Below are 20,536 nucleotides of genomic sequence, written 5' to 3'. Positions count from 1 at the left end.
GTGAACTAATTACTGAAAATCTCCTCTCTAAAGTCAGGTCCATCGCAATGAGAAGTCATTTGCCCACATATAGCCTCAGTCTCTTGCCCTCTTCAGGGACAAGAAGACATTCACTTAGGCTTTTAATGGAATCATTAAGAGAGTCCAGGAGCAGATTTTTACAGATATTTAGGCACTGCTCCAACCATTGTTTATAAAAGCAAAGTTACCTCTTTTTGTCAAGGATTTATCCATGAAAAATCCCTACATTACTAAGCCTTGAAAATCTCACTAACTTAAATTTGAACTGAAGATCTTATCTGTATCCTTTCATGATTAAAAACTAGGCTGATTAATATTCTGGGTATTTTTTAAATAACACCTAGACGCTGAAGTTTCTTAAGCTTTGCAGTGCTTTCCAAATGCCTAAATACATATAGCAATGTGTGTACTCTAGTTCAGAGCATATATTTAGGCTTCTAAAACAGGTTTACTGGCACAAAGATTCAGCGGAAGCTACCAGGTCACTGAAAACAAAATGTTTCATATTCATCTTCTCAGATTTGACAAGCTTTTCAAGCTTTGTGCCTTGTTCCTAAACCAAGGACAGAAAAAGCTGTCTTGAAAGATAATGACCTTATTTGCCTGGTATGTCTCCGGCCTCTATAGCCCCAGAACAGGTTCAAAGCTGGTTTTTTTTCAGCAACCGTGTCTCTGGTGCAGAAAAATGCTGCCAGTTTCCAGAGTCTCTGCCTTAGATACAGAAGTCTAACATCCTTAGTGACACCAGTCAAGCTCTGGTCCTTCCCTTGAAGGTTCCAGGTTCCTGGTCAGGAAACAGAGCCCAAAAACCTCATGATGAGTTCCCATAAGATTTCATTCCTGATCAATCGTACAGTGCGTCTGTTGACACAACAGATTGTGGGTCTCTCTAGCTACTGAGTTAAATAAGGAGTTTGAATACACTTGTAAGAGCTCTGCAGAGACTATACTTTGCTGCTTTGATGTCCAAATGGGAGGAGGGTGCTAGAGGAATAGTTAGGGGAAGATCAGCAACTTCGTACCTTTCAAGAAATGACAAGGCAACAGAACAGTATCTGTAGTTTATTTTTTTCTAAGGAAGGCTCACCTTGCCTTCAGAGAAGCCTTTCTCATTTCCTCTGGTTCCTGTTGTTAATTCCCATGCTGCATGTTTTCATGCATATTTCTATATTGAAATTGGTACCAAATATAACAAGACCCACTTTAAAATGGTCCTAATGTGCAAATACCCTTACCTCCCAGTATTCTGTATAACTCATATTATTCCTGTATTCAACTTCAGTTGTATGCAATCATAAAGGAAATTGCATTCTAGGAGAAGGGGGATGGATGCTCTCACATATGAACTGCAGTAACGTACCAGTGATAAGCGTGCCACGATCATTGTCAAATACCATGGCAATGGTCTCTATGTCTCCAGGACAACCTTCATTATCATGGAAGACCTGCAGCAGTGAAAGGGTCTGTATATCCCACACTCTAAAAATCTAAAGGGAAAGAGAGGGGAAAAAACCAGTACTGTATCATGTTATCACATTGGATTTTCAACTACTTTTTGTTTCTATGACAGTAATATTATAACGTCCAATGAAAATCGTAAGCATGGTACATCCTTAAATAAGCAAGGCAAATACCAAAGGTATCTGTATCCTCATTTTACTAAGAATAAAAGACACTACTGTATGGTATATTTACCTGCAAAATAATCTTGCTCTTCTCTCTAAAGTTATTCTGTCACCACCTCTTGCCTGTAATTCTTATTCATCTGCCAAAACTGTGCTAAGTTTTATATAGGCATTTGTGCAAGTTATTTGTATTTTTTCAACTGTGTTATGAAAAGGCAGGGCTGAATTTTTAATTGGGATTTTAACACAAAGACGTATGTTGGTACAATGCTCCCATCAATACTGGGAGTGTTGTGGGTGTTTACAAAAATCATTGTATCTTTGGTTTAAATGGTCCATAAAATGTAAGCCCATAAAACACATCAACACAAACCCAAGAAATATTCAACTGAATTTGATAACTGAGCTACATCTCTGAAATATTACATGAATAATTCTGCTTGCTGTGCTACAGTCCCTGGAGGTCTTCCTCTCTCAGCTGCTCCTTATTCTTAGCTTTGTCACTCAGTTGAGATCTCAGTGGCTTTTCTTAGGTGATCTTGATGCAGTTAGTCAAATTCTAACTTCATAGTCCTGGCCAAGAAGCCCCCTGACTGGGTCTGGGCAGCTGCTTCTCTAAAAGAGCAATAATTTTAGGAGATCTGATGAGGAAAGAAAAGAAATAATCCTAGGAAATATCGTAGGGAAATCCAATGCCATTTCTTTGATTCATCCCAGGATCTCCTGTAGTGTGACTGTAGTGAAGGTAGGTCCAAGTCCCAAGATGTCTGCAGCAGACAGCTTGGGTGCAGATTCTTGCATTATGTTCCTGAAAACTTACTTAATTCACCCACAGGTAAAAGCAGCTGTACATTAGCTTGCCTGTTGTGGAAAGACAGTCCAGTAAACCTCTTGAAACCTGCCTAAGCAGCTGTCCATAACACATGGGCATTGTAACAGAAAAAGAAGCAAGCGGAATTGGGACAGCAAGACTGAAGGTTCATTTGGAAATTACTTTTTTTTTTTCTTTCTGACTGCTGTTTTAGATAGCACAATGACTGGCACCTTAGAAAAAAGAGATTAGACAGAACAAAGAATGCAGAGCTCTGTTCAGCACTTTCACATAATTTCATAAAAGTTTTAATGACATAAGTTACTTGCTAAGGCCATTAACAAGTTATGCCACAGGAATTGGCTTACAGCCAGTCTTATATCAGAAGTGCTAGAAACTACTGTCTGGTGCATAACTCAAATTCAGCCCAGTCAGTGTGCTATTGACCTAGAAATGTTGGTGACTGGTAGAAGAAAGATGGATTAAATTATCATTAAAGACTTGATTTGCAAAGTAACTGCTTTTTGCTCATCTTGCCCAACACCAAGCCAGAAATCTGACAGGAAGAACTCTGAGTGAAAACCAAGAACATGACCTCTGTTAACATCATAAAGAAAACAGTTACAATCAAATTCACTGCTGAAAACTCAGAAAATTCAGTCTGGATCACTTCCCTCTGTTCTGCGTTCCATAATATTACTCACCTTTTAATACAAAGATCCTTGAAAACCTATAACAGCCCTGAGAAATACTTCCCCTGAAAATTTGGGACTACGTAATTTTACTTCTGCAGAGTTTCACTTGTATCTGTCCATTTGGTCACAGAAAAGTTGGTGGGTTTTTTTTTACACATAACTGCTTCAGGGAAAATTTTTGTTTTACACCTATAAACAGAAAAAGTAAGTGGTTTTCCAAAAGACACACAGCAAATCATAGTATGAAACATAACCCACAAATTTTGACTATTTCAGCTTTCCTCACCATAGCTTATCCCTTTTTCATTTTGTATTTATTTTTCTGTTGAACAGGGCATATGCCAATTATAATTCATAGGCAGGACATTGTGTCTTTAAAAATGCTTTTGAGAATGAGGAATACTTCACTTGTGAATAAGTTCATGTTATGAAATGTTGATTGCAATTGCCAGCAATGATTTCTTCCAAAGAAACACACTATGCAAATAAATTTTCCCTGAAGAATGAATGTTCGTTAGTCTAGATGTTATAAAATGTTGAAATATCTCTGTTTTTTTCACTTCAAAGAGGATCTCAGCATGGAAAAAACACCATTGCTAAAAAACCCCAACCAAATAGAAGACTGTTCACTGTTTGCAGAATAAAAAAAAAAAAGAGAGAGACAATAATGCATGGCAATTATTCAGGGTGATACACAGATTTTGAGATTTCTGGAATTTCCATCAGTAACCTGATTTTAAAGGAAGTTGCAGAAGACCCAGCAAAATTCTGAAAAGGAAGGGAAAAAAAGAAACAGATACACTGATCAGTGTAAACACAGATCACCTTTGGCACCAGAGAGTTCACACATCAGTGTTTCAGAATTTTAAGTAGAAAGAAAATTTCTCCTGAATATTTTGTTTGTTTTCAGGAAAACTCAAAGGGAAAAGGCTCCAAAGAACTTCTTACTGAGGTTAAATTTTCTCTCAGACAGTACTGACTGAATCAGAAGAAATACTAGTCTGATAGACTTGTGATTACATTTCAGGAGTTTACTCAGACATGCAATTTCTAAAGCATACAAGAAGAGCTTTAGGGAGAAATAGACAGTGAGAAGTCTTGAAAAAGGAAATCCCATTGAACAGGAAAAATGATGAAACTGTTCATCCAGCTGACAGTAGATACAGAAAAATAGAAAGAAGAATTGGTGATGAAAGTTGATAAAGTTAAGGCAATGTTGCAGGTAGATCTCCAAGCTCAGTTCTTGCTCAGTTTACATTCTCCGTCACAACTAGAGCATGTAAAAACAGCTGTAAGAACTGAAGATTAATCAGAAGCAGGTATCTATGGAGATACTCTAGTCAGGTGAAAAGAATAAGTCACTGAACAGAGATATACTGACCCTTCCATAAACATCACCCAGATCTGTTACACAGTTAGTAAAATTATACAAAACAAAACTGAAGACAGACAATTTAACAATCTCATGGACTAATCAAGTTAAATTTGTGAACAACTGAATCATAAATTTGACATCTTATTTATCAAAGCAATAAGAAAAGAGGATTTTACAGCATGAGTGAATATAAATAAGAGCCTCTTGCACTATTTCTTGCTGCTTGTTCAGCTACTAATGCTGGTACCACACTAAGACAATGCAGTTACTTTAAGTGACAGCAAAAACCTGGACACATCATAGCATTTGTAAGTCTATTCCCTTCCTTTTGGCCTTCTTCCTTTCCGAGCCTGTGGGCAGGGATACATAAACCACAGTTCCACATGAGTAACTCCCACACAAGGCATCACCAGCGTGGCTGCGAGATATAATGTCACTGCTGTTCATCTGCATCAGCACACACGACTGTGCATGAATTCATGCATGAAGAGAGGCAACAAAAGGTGTGCTTATTTGGAAATTAGGAGCTGACTAGTGGGAGTTGCCTTAGGAATGTTTGGTTAATAGTAACATTGCTGCTGCACTTATTTATTGAAGAACTTCGCACAGCAGCCTGACAAATGCCAGGAATCCCTGAAGCCCTCTGAAAACATATTCTTTATAGCAAAATGCTTCTAGACCGTGTCTTCTGAAGTCACAGAATGCAGACTATATTCAAGCAAACAAAACACATTATGGAGGAGGGTGAGTGTGGAGAGAAGGAGCTTCAAGTGCTTTTGGAAATAACTTCTTTCTTTCTTTCTGCTGTTCCCACCTTACAGGGAAAGCTGAGCTCTACTTACAGAAACATTATATCAACAACACTGGCTTACATTAATGAAAAACCCAGTTCAGTATTGGTGTTAGCAGAATGGGCTTTTACCCACAGATAGACCTTTCTTAAGAGCTGGCAGAGCAGGGATTCTTGCCTTGTTCCCACACAGTGGCCAGCCTCCTTCACACAGTCAGTAACTGGCACAGAAGGACACTGGAGGAATGCACACTGCCCCTCTTTCCTAGCTCGGCTACCACAGCTTTAGCAAACTACTCTGTCCCCCTCTCCAGGACCACAGCCTGGATCACTTCCCTCTCTTCTGGGTTGCTCTTCTTGTGGCTTTCATTTTTAACCCAATGGCAAAATGACATCGTTACAGATGGAACTTCCCCAGACACTATGCAAAATTAGGAATGAAATCACTCCAGAATTCAGTGGAAGTTCTTGCCAAAGCCTTCTGAGATCCCTTAACAAGTTTAAATGTGTGTATTTACATACATAAACATTTTTCTCTCCAGTACCACCTTCCTTCAGGCCCTAAAATTCAGAACCTAGAAAAAAGCCTTAACTATCTATTCCATCTGTTCTAAAGCCTATGTTTTATGAGCATGTAAAAACAGCAACACCCTTTACCTATTTTTCTTAATACACACACACGGACAAATGAAGAGCAAAAGATTCATCTCACCAACTAAAATGGGAACAGCAGAGGGAGACAGAACCAAGATGAGAAACAGGGTCAGACAAATTTGGTAAATAAATATTCTACATGCTCTCAGTACAATAAAGTTCAGGCTCGGGAACACTGTATCTCCTGCTGGAAAGTTATAAGGACACTCCCCCCCAACCCCCTCCCTGCCAAAAGATAATACCTTCAAATTACTTCTAGCTAAGAATAAGTAAGTGACCTGAAAACACTGCTCTAAGGAAAATACCTCAACAACTCTCCAGAGAAAACAGTAACGCAGTAACTTCCTTTTAGTGCTTCCAAACTCTCCTATCTCTGCGCTGATACTTTCTGTAAGTTAAGGAAAATTAGTTTTTTGAAAAAGACAGACAACCTCCCCCAGTTTTACAGAATAGTGATGCTGCAAGCCTTTAAAATGACCTATGAAAAAAACATGCAAGAAACTCCAACATCTAACTACTCTTTGGGCAGAAAGAAGTTGCACTAGCCACAGCATTCACTGTAGGCATAGACGGGAAGAGTAAGCAACAATTAAAGTTGATTTTCTGTTGAAGTGTTTAGTTTATCTGCCCCTATTTGCTACACTGTTCAGCTGTTTCAGGGAGGCATTGAAGGCTCCATGGTCTAAGTGAAAAAAGTTACAATTTCACACAGAACATCTGAGCCTTCAAAGACAAAAATCACCAAGCGTGAAGCAGAGGTCGAACTGCAGTTCTGCTTGCTGTGTTATTTAATAGAGTCTCTGCTGAGAGTGCTGTTGTGTGTCTTGTGATCCCTGAAGGTGATCCTGCAAAGTACTACAACTCTCTGTAGTTATTAGAAGACTTAAGAACAAATTGATGTCAATGGGATTACTTGTGAGGCTAAGGCAAGGAGGATTTAGCTCTAAGCACATTAATGCAACGTGGTGCAGCAGATGGTACTATAACTACTGCCTTATTGAGACAGTAATTTGGGGAAGTTCAAAATTACGAACATTTCAAATCACTTCCTCAAATAGTACCATTAACCTGGTGATATAAAAGGTTACTTTCCTTTTCCCAAACAGGGAGGAATGCTGTAAAGAAATCAAACTGTTTTATATGCAATAGTGAGTCTAACTGTATAGTAATGAACCTGCAGGATATTTACTGGCTGCTATGCAATGACTGAGAGTGTGTAAAGTCTCTGTATGTCTGTCTCTGTACCGTGTGCTCGGTGTGCTGATGATAGACCTTCCTGACCCCTAAAGCAAAGATGAAATAACCCTCAACGCTTTTGGAGAACAGTTTCAGTGGACACTTAGATGGTGTCCCTCACAGTACAAGAAGTGTTTCCTGATGTTCAAATGGAACCTCCTGTGTTTCCATCTTCATTGCCTCTGGTCCTGTCACTGGGCACCACTGAAAAAAGCCTGGCTCCATCTTCTTTACAGCCTCCATTCTGACATTTATATACATTGATGAGATCCCCCTTGAGTCTTCTGTATGCTAATTCTGTAGGGTTTATTTGCAGACTATGCAAGAGACAAAGTAATTTGAATAATGGAAAATGGGACAGGAAATAACAGAAAATTGGGTAAGTTACATGAAAAGTCCAAAGAAGAATACTCAATGTTCTTGAAGGATTATGCAATATAAGAGGAGAATAAAGTTCATAATATATGGGAGGAGCAAATAAACAAAAGTGGATAAAAGCACAGTCCAAGGGAAGGATTAACTTTGACTTTCAAAACAGTATATGAAAAAAGGTATCTGATATAGAAGTGACCACATAATTTCTGTGAAGGATGACTGGAGCAGATTTCCCAAATGCCTCTTTTTCAAATTATCTAGATTAAATTTAATATTGTTGATATGCAGTACTAACAGCCACGATTAGCAATGGTTTGACATAAATTAAACAATGTGCTTCCAGCTCAGCTGCTCTCGTTTTTCGGGAAGACAAATCACTGTATTATAAATATATCCTTAAAACAGTTTGTGTGCTTTCAAAATAGGTTAGATGATAAACATCCACCCTAACCTACACAGGCATTGATACAATCACCTGCTCAGTTCCAGACAGGCAAAAGACATTTATGAATTCCCACTGGGATATCACACAGCCTGTTTGCCATTAAGCAGACGTAAAGAGAGTACTGGAGACTGATAGCATTAAGGTTTGAGTAAATATTCAAAATTCAGAAAAAAAAATTAATAACATATCATGTCTTCCATGAGACCCTAAAAGTTGCCTTTGAGTTCTGTAAGAATAAAACTAACATAAATATAACAGAGTTAATTTACTATGGGTGAATTTCAGCAAGGAAATGTTTATGTGCTTGCATAAAGTTGGCTGCATCAGATTTTGAAGAAATTATGAATGGAATGAAATTCTGCCATGCCCTAGAATAGAGATGCAAGAAATCACCCTGCTTATTGCACTACTCTCCTACCATATGTAAATGTGTGCATTCCTCTTTCAGTATTAGCTGCCAAAAATTAAATTTCTTTTAAATAGAAAAAGACTAAAGAATATTCCCCACACTGATTTAAACAAAGATTCTGATTTTTTTCACAAATGATACTGTACAGTGGTGTGAAGTCTGGGAATATATTCCTTACCCTAGTCCCACTGATCATCAAGCAAAACTGAGATTGCTTTTATACATTGAAGCCTGTAGGGTCAAATCTTGCTCATCTGACTCACTTAAGTGGTCTAATTCAATCAAACCCACCACTAGAGGCATTCTAGTAAAATCAATGGTGTAGCAAATTTTGTCTTACTGACTTCCATTGACAACTCAAGCAGGCAAGACATGAAGTTTCAGCCTCCACTGTTTGTGTTGTGAATCCCCACTCCACACTGAGAGAGTGGTTGTCACTGCTTCACAGCCTTTCAGTACAAGGGCTATGCAGTCTGCTCTGGTCTCTGCCATTGGCCTTAATCTTCTTGTTTTCACAGAGCATTATGAGTATAAAATCATCTTTCAGATAATGACCTGCTTCCTGCCACATCTCCAGGTTTAATAATCCCTATCCCTATGAGTGGTTTTTTTCCCTCAGTGTTTGCTAAACGCATTCAGACAGTTCTGTAATATGAAAAAAATATAGTAATAAATGCTTCAGGCCTCAGGATGAGATGAGAATGAAAATGGGCAAACTAGCTACAGAGAGGAAGGGGCAATGAAGAGCTGAGTGACATGGAGGAGAGGAAAAATAAATATAGCAGAGATTTTCTTCTACCTAGGCTGGGGTGTCAGGTCAGTTTTCCATTATTTTTCTACCCCACAGATTGCTCTCATATTACCATACACTCCGTAGAACTAATTCTTCAGCTGACTGGGCCCGCTTTAAAAAAGACTAGCAATTTCTATTAAATTACAGTATTTGTAGAAAAATGCTGTAGTGCCAATGTCGTAACCAGGCAGATCAAGTACCTTTATACAGGACGGTATTGTCTTGCCTCGGTTGAAATGTTCAACTCATGTCATGGTTGATTCTATCCAGTGTATCCTGTAGCATCCAAGGATGCTTCTTAGCTGCAGTTCCAAGTCCAAAGATAGCAATTTTTTAAGGACTCAGATATTCTACCAGCATTCTCTTAAATAAAAAATATATTGCTTCAGTGCTTGAATAAGCCATATTATTTTACTTTGTACTCCCTGAGACCTAACAGAAAAGGCGTAAAATAGTTGTAACAGTGGGAAATACCTCACTCATTCCTCTTTTTATGACTCCCAAATGATAGATATCAATGAAATTACAACCATAAATCAAAAGAATAGGCTGCTGCAGCCATTTTGGAAAAAATGTTTCCTGAAAACGAGGTTAGTGGTTTCTGCAGAATAATGCAAATCAAGGAGTTATATACATTTGTATTTACAGTTAAATACCTACACTTTCACTTTCATGCCAATAACCTAATCTATGACTCCAAGCTGCTGACACTTTAGCAAAGAGTCCATGTATTATGTGAAAATCTGAGCCTGTATTTTGGTGGAATGACACAAAAGACAAGTTAATACCTCCAGACAAATTTAATAGTATTTCCTTTGGAAATATTTTCAACCAAAACATAAGTCAAGACAGACACACTGTAAATGTAGTTGTAAAGAATGTGGGTTTTGTTGATCTGTGGTTTATAATTTAACATAGAGAATAGCTTGTGTTTGTGGGAAATGTCAACACAAGATTTGGAATATGTTCCTATGATTAGCATCAAATAGATCACATCGATATTTCAGATCTTCTAGTAAATTCACTTAACTGAACAGTTGAAGAAAAAGACATGGCTGTGGACTACAATTGTAATTGCACCTATACACACTGTTACCTTTAAAGTCTTCACCACCTGGAAGATCAGGAACAAATTTATTTCCAGGAATATTATATTCTGAAGCAAGTCCACCAGCCCAGAATTATGACAATCCCTGCCTGTGCCCTCCCCTCTTCCTCAGTGTCACTACTATGGAAATACTAATTCATATAACTAAAAGACATACAGAAATTATCCACAAAGCTATGGCTCTACCTAATTTGTAAGTATTCTTATGTTATAAACCTAAAAAAGTAAGTTTAAGTTTTGTGATAAGAGAATTCGATATATAAATCCTTTTTTAATAGCTACCTTAAGCAGTTTACTAGTGAATTGTTCTATCAAGAAATCTTTATAATATTGGAGCAAAGTGTTTAAGGAATTGTTTAAGGAATTGTTTAAGGAATCTTCATTTTCTTAAATGGAAATGTTATTTGAGTTCAAATTCCAAAATATCTTCTTATTTGTTGTTATAAGTTTGTTTTGTTATTAGTGGCTCAGGCCAATCTGTTTTCAGTTAAATTAAATATCACAGAAGGTTTGTTCATTATTTTCCAGAAAGCAGTATTGCACACTGACCAAAATGCCCCATTATAAATAAAGAAGTCTGCTAAAAACAATTCACATGAATTCTAGGTTTCAGTACAATGTGTCCTAGGCTTGTCTGCCACCAAATACAGTACTGATTTTTGACACCCGAGTAAGCACGTTCTCTGTGCAGATCTATTGAGGTTTACCACAAAGAAAACCAAAGTGCTGCAAGAATCCTTTAGTGGGATTGAGCACGGGTTTACAGCAAATAGACATTATTCCTCTACTTAGAAAGGTGGGGTTTTTAAGTAGACTGTCCGAGACCGTAATCTTTATACTTGAGATCTGTATTTATAGGGGCTGCCTAAACCTATGTTATAACTTCCAACCCTTTCAGAACTCTGCTCTACCCTTTTTCTCCCTCCCTCCCTCCCCTACCACATATACATGGGACTTCTCTGTAGACAAAATCGCAAATGTTAATGAGAATATGGAATACTGCTGAATATTGAAAATATTGCATAGGATTAATCTTGTAAGCACTCCATAGCCATTCATAACTATTCCTTCAGTAGGCTCTCATTTATTTTTGCACATATTTTTAGAAGTTTATTCTCTCCTGAACAGGCTGATTTTGACAAATGAGATAAACCACTGATGCCATGATTCCACCTATAACTTAAAGAAAACGCATCCATTTCCAGCAGAATCTTGCAATATTTGGTTGATTTTATTGATTTTATTAGTATTCCCGTTCATGGGCAATGTTTTGGATCAGTAAGCCTTGTAAAAGACACTGTTTAGAAAGAGGTCAATAGTTGAATATGATGTACAGAGTCACCAGTGTAAGAAAAACTCCACCTATGGGTTTAGTAGGCTGACAGGCAGAGAGAAGGGTAAATGAAGCTGTAGGAAGTTTCTGCAGGGGATTGGTACTGAATGAAGCATTCAGGTACAGGTTATGTTATAATTCTGGTGGTTGCCAAAGTAATATGGAAATTACCAGATAGTTCAATTCTACTATTGTAAATATTCTTTTGTCACATTCAGAAAAAAAATATGTCAAATAGTTCCATTCTAATTTTGCTTCTCAATATAAAATAATTTGGAAATTTTAAGCTAAAACTCTACCTTATTTTTACTATAAATGAACTGATAAACACTGAGATTAGGACTAGATACTATCAGAAGCACTTACTCAAAAACAGTTTCGTACTTGCATTTATAGCATTGATTTCCGTGAAGTTAAGAAAAGTGTTTTACCTTTGCAGAGGAAAGGCTGATGACATGTTGATCTTTTTCATTTGTCACAATTTCCACAATACTATGTTGGTGTCCTGATAGCTTCCCTGTAGGCCTACTATTAATAGTGGGATGCCAAAAACGAAGGAGTTTGTCATTACCTAAAAAAATTACATATATATGTAGTCAGAATGACTATTAGTCACTGGTATTACAAATAAACTTAGTGTTGATAAGTGTCTGCTTTCACCATGTAGGCAACTCCCATATAAGGATGTGAATATTTCATTCTAATGGCTGGATTCCAGCTTATGTTTTCACTGCTTACCCCCAAACTTGTATTAAAAACATATAACTGACTAGCCTTTCAAAGTGGTTTATTTCGCTAGAGGAATGTCAGGGACACTGGATGTGACTACATGCGGTAGCCCCATGGGAGCTTTTTTAGAAATAGAACTGCTGCTCAGATTTTTTTCCTTCAAAGATATAATTTACAAAAACATCAAAACAATATTTGTGTCCACTTAGCCAGGAAATGAAGGGATGACCACCTCTGTGGAAGAGGGTGGATGTGCACAACAGGAAGGGGGAGCAGACATGAAAGCTTAGGGCAGATAGGAAACGATAACTGCTGATGAGTGATTTTGTGTCTTGAATTAATTGAGAATTAGGTCTTTCCTGTTGATTTGTAAGTTCAAACATTATATTTACCTACAATTTAGGGAATAATCCTTGGTTACATTATACATTAACCTTTTGGTACTATTTTCATAATAGTTTCCATAAATTTTTCAAAACACAAAGATGTTAAAAATGTATTCGTAAACTCCTGGGTTTACATACTGATGTAAACACAATTGTACCTAGTGCTCTGAAATATTTCATATTTTTCAGAAGAGTTTCAAGAGAGCAAGAGCACAGTTTAAATTTGACATTAATTAATTTATATTTTTACTTTCAATTCCTGGCAAATACTACAATTGTACGAATTATATGCAATTAGCTGAACACACACACATTTTGACACACAATAAATGAAACAGCCACATTTTATCTAAACTTCAGTTTGAGCTTTAGTTTTCTCTCAACTCAAAGTGAAGTGCAGAAAGCCAAAAAAACAGACTAAGAAGTACATGCCCCAAAAGAACATACACCAAACCTCAAGACTGTGCAGCTCAGCTCAGTTTTGTTAATAAAGAGAAGAGTTAAAGGTCAGCTCTTGCAGACTGCTCTCCAGGGATCTTCCTTAAGCTTGTTCAACCTGCTGCCATTGGTCAGTCCCTCCCTCTCTCTCTGCAGAGATCTATTCCTTTCTTTCTTAATAAAGCAATATGTGATTCATTTAAAAGCACCCCATCTCCCTTTTCCTCCATGAAGCATAATTGTTCTCTCAGTTAAATTTATTCCACTGTTTATGTAGCCTCTCTCTAAAGGAGAGAGGCTCATTGGAGAAATGATCTGCTCTTAAAATAGCTCCAACAGAAAGTAATTTTCATTTATGCCAGATCATTTGACAAGTGTGACTGAGAATGCAACCATGCAAACAGCTGTACTGGCACAATGGAGGGGTAACTTCTGCATAAAAAGGGGTTGGGAGAGTTGGGGTTGTTCAGCCTGGAGAAGAGAAGGCTCCAGGGAGACCTTAGAGCAGCTTTCCAGCACCTGAAGGCAGCCTACAGGAGAGATGGGGAGGGACTCTTTATCAGGGAGTGTAATGGTAGGACAAGGGGTAATGGTTTTAAATTGAAAGAGGGGAGATTTAGATTAGATACTAGAAAGAAATTCTTTACTGTGAGGGTGGTGAGGCACTGGAACAGGTTGCCCAGAGAAATTGTGGATGCCCCATCCCTGGAAGTGTTCAAGACCAGGCTGGATGGGGTTTTGAGCAACCTGGTCTAGTGGGAGGTGTCCCTGCCCACGGCGGGGGGGTTGGAACTCGGTGATCTTTAAGGTCCCTTCCAACTCTAGCCATTCTATAATTCTATGATTCTATGATAAGTAGGTGACTGGCAGTAACTTCAATGGGAATCAGTTTCTTTTCAGTGGCACTTTCAGGCCAAACGATTCTAGATTAGCTGTTTATGCTGTAAGCATGGCAGGAAGTAGCTTACAAAGGCTATATAATTGCACAAGAGCTGTGTGAAACCCTTTTGGATGGGAAAAATGCACAACAGGCTGGGCTCCTGCTCGCTTCCACAGGTTGTGTTTTAGGTTGTCATAGATATGTCTGGTAAATTAGCAGAACCCTTGAGACCAGGCCAGTACACATTACTGAGAAACAAGACCATGGGAGTAAAACTCAGCTTGCAGACCTTCCATGAGGTCAACAGGAGGACACAAAATACAGTAGGCAGGAGCCTCCAGTGAGACTGATGAGATCAGTTATAATCAGAGGGAGCATAGACTGCTTCAATAACTTGTCCTTTAACAGTCCCAAATGGAAACTGTCATGTCTTAAGGTGACAGTGAACTAGGTAGAAGCTGTTGATAGTACCTGACCAGCTCAACTACCTACTTGCTGCGCTTTTGAGGAACAAGATTTTTCTTAGCCTTCCTAACTGCTCTGTTCTTTATATTCCTGAGGTGATGGCAGATGAATGGAGGGGAGGACAGCACCCTTTAATTGTGGCACAGAGAATTTCTTTTAAGAATAGAATCACTAATACATGTTCTTAAGATATTAACAGGAAGAACAAGTGTCACTAGGAAAGAAAACCTTCCCCTACATTAAAAATGCTATTTGCTTCCTACGTGAAATAGTGGATGAAGTTTTATGCTTTACTGATGTTGAGGTAGTGGTGGATTTGGTTATAGCAGACACGTTCTCTCCCCTTTTTCTGGACTAATGCCGCATTGGCCCTAACATGCACTGCTTCACTGCCTCACTGGAACATTTGCTGGAACATTTACTCTCTCTGTGCTCCAAATATGCCTCCGGGATTCAGAACCCTTACACAGAAGGTACTAATCACATTCAAGAAAAGCTTGAAGAAGATTAATTATCTGTCTACATATCAGACAGCACATTTTTAAGATTCTGTTAAATCAATTATTTGAATCATAATGGGCTCAGTTCGGTGTTCTCCATTCCAAGATAAATAATTATGAAAGCATGTTTTTAGTTTTTTTTTTTTTAAAAAGTCAGATTCTATGACCATAGCTCTATTCTAGCTAGATGTTATGGATTCAAATACATTCTTTGAAGATGTGATCTTTTGTCAAGTTGTCTCCCTTGCTTACACAGTTTTGCAATTTGTGTGGTATTACAAGTCTGCTGAGATGTCTACATTTCAGTCATGTTGAAATGCCCTTGAGAATAATAGTATTTTTGAATGGAAAAAATGCTAGGCTTAGCTTGGCATCCTCTGATAAACTAGAAAAGAAAAATATTACTCCTGGTTTCTTCCTATGCTGCTCCTCACACACAGAAAGACCCTTTATTCTTTAAAACAACTTATCATTCCTTCAAGCTCACTTTTTATACAATCTTGGGTTATAATGTCTGCAAAACCTCTTCAGAATGGTTAGGACATCTGGTAAACTAACATAACTTAATATGTTTATCATACTGACCAATGTCTCTTTCTTTTTTTGTGCTGCCTTGTCTGTCTTCAGATGTTCTTCTTAAATTTAGACTGCATCATAGAAAAGAATCTCCTCATGCTTGTGAGGGTTACTATTAGTGGAGTCCTGGGATATGATTTCTATAACTAGGACTCCTGGGAATTGCTGAAAATGTCAATACCAATGTATAGTGCCAGTAAAAAACAAACAAGATATAAGATGTTACCAGTTACTTCACTTGTGCCAGGAATACACAAAGGATAATGAGCAAGCACAGAGGACTTCCTTTTATCAGTCTTAAGCTGCTACTGATAGACTTCAAAATCACTAATAGTTTTTCTTGCACTTTATTGCTCACAGGAGAACAATAGTTTGATTTGAAGAAATAATAGTGTTAGAAGTTGATGTATCATATCATTAAAAACTGATCATTTCCAGCTTTTATATGAATGCATAATTTGATTTTAACTGTAGCTGTTCCCTGAGGTGATGATTAAGACACAGGTGGAATTGAAATGGATACAAAATAAGAGGAAAATTGTATCACTTTACCATTCAACAAAATCTTAATGCAAAATGCTACACAGAAAAGTTATTCTAAATTACTATGGCTCCATATTGTAGGCCACTATCAGGTGATTTTATTGGTTGAAGAAGTCTAGCTTTTATCATGAAAAGTGAACTCTGTACCAGAGTTCACTTCACCAGTTTCTTATTCATTATTATAAATGTCAAATGTCTGGAAGACAAACTTAGGTTGTGTCACAGTACTGGCAAACTCATGAGCATATTCAAATACAACAAATAAATTATGGAAGAGTAAGGGTCTTAAAACATGACTTTTTTAATAATCGCTTCCCAGTGTAACAATACATTGTAGTACTTTGCATACCATTTGTGCTATAAACACCTGGCTAAATAACATTAGATTGGGGCTTAGTAAAGTGGTTAGCAGATTTATCCCCACTGAATACTTTAGAAGCTAGGAAAAAGAATGAATGGTAAAGCTTTGGGGAAACATGATCAGAGAGAAGAGCAACACAAAGTGTTAAGATGGGCCAATGTGATTGCATAAGACAGGAAAGGATGGCCAAAGAGTAACAGGAAGGGATGGTAGCCCTGTTGATACTGAAAGGAGTAATGTACAACCTGACCAAGACAGTTGCCGCTGTGACTTGGAAAGGTACCTTAGAGTAGTTCAACATACTGTTTCTCATGTTCTATTATATAAATAGCATGATGCTTGAATCAAATCCAGACTGAGCCCTTGATTAATTCCTATCAGAATCTATATCTTTTCAGACTGAGGCTCCCAGCATTTAAATGCAAGACCTCTGTTTCCTATCATTTAAGACAGAAGCCATTATTAAAATTCTTAAGACACCAACTCAGCTTTATTTTATCTTATTTAATTGGGAAAAAAATTAACAACAGAACAATCTCTTGGAAAAAACCCCAATACTTACCTCCGGTGACAATGACTTTTGCTTTTGCACAGTATGTGAAGGCATTGACCCCTCTGGGGACAGAAAATTCCTTTACAGGTCTGTAATCATTAAAAAAGCAGATAATAAGGTAAGAAACGTTAGGAAAATACAGTCTACAGTCATTCCACTTTACTTTTCTGTAGCATATAGAATAGCTGTTTGCATAACGCATACAATCTCTTGTTACAAGCAAATTGATTTATATCAGTGATTTAGACACTAGCATCAATAAAATGGGAACACAGTACACTTTCCATTAAAGTAATAAATATCTGATTTGATCACCTGAATCCTTTATCATTCATACTCCAAACAGAATACTAAAATGGTAGCTGTTGCCAAAGTAAGCCTTCACACACTTCTGCATGCTTAAAGCAGTTATCACTGAGGAAAAGTATGAAACCAACTGCCTTTGCCTGTTTCAGCCAAGGAGGTCTATTGTGGCCTCTATTTTGCATAAAGTGCAGTTACTTCTCTGCTGCTTGCGTATAATATATTGCATAATGCATAGTCTCTATTTTATCTATTTTGTGTTGTACAATAACATATAGAGACTGCAAGTTTCTGAAACAACTGAATTATTCTGTTGCATTCAGTGCAAAAGCACGGGAATTCAAAAAACCAACACAAGTTAATTGAGGAAATTCATTTTGTTAGCACCCGTAAATCATATATTTCAAGCATAATTACTTATGGAATAGGCATTTCAAAGTGATTTGATCCATAGCTATTTTTAGGGCTATTAATTTCATTTTAACAGCTGTGTAATTTTTCAGTTGTTTGAATATAATGTCATTTAGCTGCTGCACAAAGCTGCACAGAGAAATGTATTTATTGCAATTGGAGATACAATTATAGTCAGTGTTAAATGAAAAAGACCTATGAAGATATTTGCAGTTAATGTTCTGTATTACAATCAGTGTATGGCGGTAACATATACTCTTTTGACTATACTTTTGGCTCTGCAGCCTTTGTTTTCTTTCTCCTCAAATTAATTCTATTTTTCCAAAACTCCCAACAAAATCTAACAAGATTTCTGAGCTTTTCTCCTGATATAGTATGTGACCTTGACAAGCTATGATTATTTCATATTTCACTTTTCCCCTATGCAACAGACATGCAATACTCATAAAACCTAAAGTTATTGGATTGATGTGAGAATTACTATGTCAATATTTATGGCCTACGTTATACAAGAGATAAAAAATTATCATAATTGTTGCTACTAGCCTTAAAAATCTACTAATCTCTGGATGTACCTCACAGAGGACTTGTGAAGCTGATCTAATGCTTAAAATGCTTTGAGATATTTGAATGAAAAGTTCTATCATATCTCTATGTTATTTATAGTTCCTTTTTACATCAAATTGTGTTTGTATTGTTTATTTTTTAATTGGGCTATAAACTCTTCTAAAATCACAGACTAGTAGGTCTTGGAATCAGCTACAGAACTGATGGGCCATATGAATAAGGATATGGCACAGATAAGGAGGCCACAACCTCTTTCCTGATGCACAGGAAATCCATTTCACAGCCCTCAAAATAAATTGCTTTATTGGTTCAAGTTTGTGTAACTGAAGCCTGTGAAGTTGAAACTTATGAAACTGAAATGTAGGTGAATATATTTTTGTGTTGATATAAATTTTAAATTAACAGATACATGATACAAACGTAACAAAGCAATCAATTTTCTAACTAATGTCTAAAATTTTCCTGCTGAGGAGAAGTTGGAGCAGACAATGCTACAAACGTAACTTATATTTAAGGGCTGTGAGTAATGAACGTATAGGGACAGTCCCCTCCTACATCAAAAGCTAACAAACAAAAATGTTCAAGTATTTAAGTAGTTGCATTTTTGCTTCTATTAACAATGCTTATAGAAAAGACAGCTTCAATACAACAGGATAGCATCTTGCAAGGCACTGATCTCGCGCAGAGTTATAAAGCAAGCGATCTATTTTTTCAGAAGATGTCATATACTTACAAGTTGTCCCCTAGTCGTTTTATGTCATCCAAAACAAATGAATGAATGCTGTCTGAGGAGCAGGATCCAAAACAATTTAGTTCAGAAAAATACTTAACTTTCACAGCCCAGTCATCATGTAGCTTGCGTTTAACACTAGGGACAGAATTTGAGAAGTTATTAGGATATACTTGCATCTGCTGTAATATGCCCATGGGTAGATAGGGATTTTGTCAGTGAGATTATACACAACTAATGCTAACATTTAAATATCCGGGACAGATACAGAACCACTCTTCCAGCTCAAAAGCAAGCAGAGCTAATGTTGGAGTTGAATCATGCACTTCTGTAGTACCAATTATGCTTCCATCTAATCGGGCACAATAAAGATTGCCTATGTCAAACTGGAGAAGAGCAACGGTGAATTCTTCCCTGGAATTTTACTCTGCAGCCCCTCTGTTGTAAGATCTCCTACTGAAAATGATGGCACTTCCTTCACACGACAAGCAAATCATATTTACTGCAGTTTGAAAAATTATTTTCTTTGTGAGGTGGGGTTAATTTATACACCAAAGCTAATCCTCTATTTATGCCAGAGAAAACCCAAATTAAAGAAACATAATTGCTAGACTGATAATATTTTATCACAAGCAACTTACAAGTTGAAAGTTTTGGAGTCCAAGACCTGAAGTTGTGATTCTTTTTTGCCTTTACATTGTTTCAATCCAAAGTGATCACTTGTCAGAGTAAGCAGGTGAACATAACCCTTATCGTCTCCCATTAGGATATTATCCTTAGCCAAGCGATCCGACATAGTCACCGTGCAAACACAGAGCAGAGCATTTTCCATTGGTTTGATGATAAAGCAATTATTCTGTGAAATACAGTAGATAGTTTATTAGATGTTGCACACAAACCCTTAAGTTGACTGAACTTATGCTTATCTACTTACATCAGCATTCAATTCTTGACTTTGTTTTTTTCAAGCCTCCCCTGTGATAGCTGTTTTCTGCTATTAGAAACCCATGGAAGATCATTATCCAGTGAAGTTAAATGCAAACCTTAAGGATTTCAGTGAGGTTTTATTTCATAGGTAGCCTTTTCCATTTCAGTGAGGAAATATTAACTACAAATTTTTGGAAGGATCTCAATATGCTGTGGGATGGTATATTTGCTAAAACTGTATGCAGTTTCCTGTTCAAAAATAAGATGCTGTCTAGAAGAAAATGGGAAATAGCCAAATCAAAGAATTAGTCAAACCACAAAATGCAGCAGTAACACACATGGAGAAATAATATCAGAGTCCTAATTATTTATACAGCCTGGGAGTACCAAGTGTACTTATATGGGCAGGTGTTTGAATTTTCAGGAATTGAGATGGTGGGAATGAATGCAGCTGCAAGCCACTGTGGTATTTTGCTAGACTGGAAGGCCTGGGAATG

The 20,536-nt window shown here is 37.2% G+C and overlaps 1 protein-coding gene across 1 annotated transcript in view; it reads right to left on the bottom strand.

Annotated features, from left to right (window-relative positions):
* Window positions 1–20,536, bottom strand: part of WDR64 (WD repeat domain 64) — a 60,387-nt gene that overhangs the window by 23,020 nt on the left and 16,831 nt on the right. The window contains exons 7-11 of the mRNA XM_074161590.1: window positions 19,754–19,968; window positions 19,116–19,250; window positions 17,111–17,190; window positions 12,102–12,241; window positions 1,382–1,508 (exon numbers count right to left, since the gene is read on the bottom strand). Coding sequence (XP_074017691.1) covers window positions 1,382–1,508; window positions 12,102–12,241; window positions 17,111–17,190; window positions 19,116–19,250; window positions 19,754–19,968 — 697 coding nt within the window. The remainder of the gene's footprint in view (window positions 1–1,381; window positions 1,509–12,101; window positions 12,242–17,110; window positions 17,191–19,115; window positions 19,251–19,753; window positions 19,969–20,536) is intronic.

Source organism: Numenius arquata, chromosome 2 (genome assembly GCF_964106895.1).
Source record: "Numenius arquata chromosome 2, bNumArq3.hap1.1, whole genome shotgun sequence".
Lineage (NCBI taxonomy): Eukaryota > Metazoa > Chordata > Aves > Charadriiformes > Scolopacidae > Numenius > Numenius arquata.
This window is presented reverse-complemented; position numbering and strand designations above follow the sequence as displayed.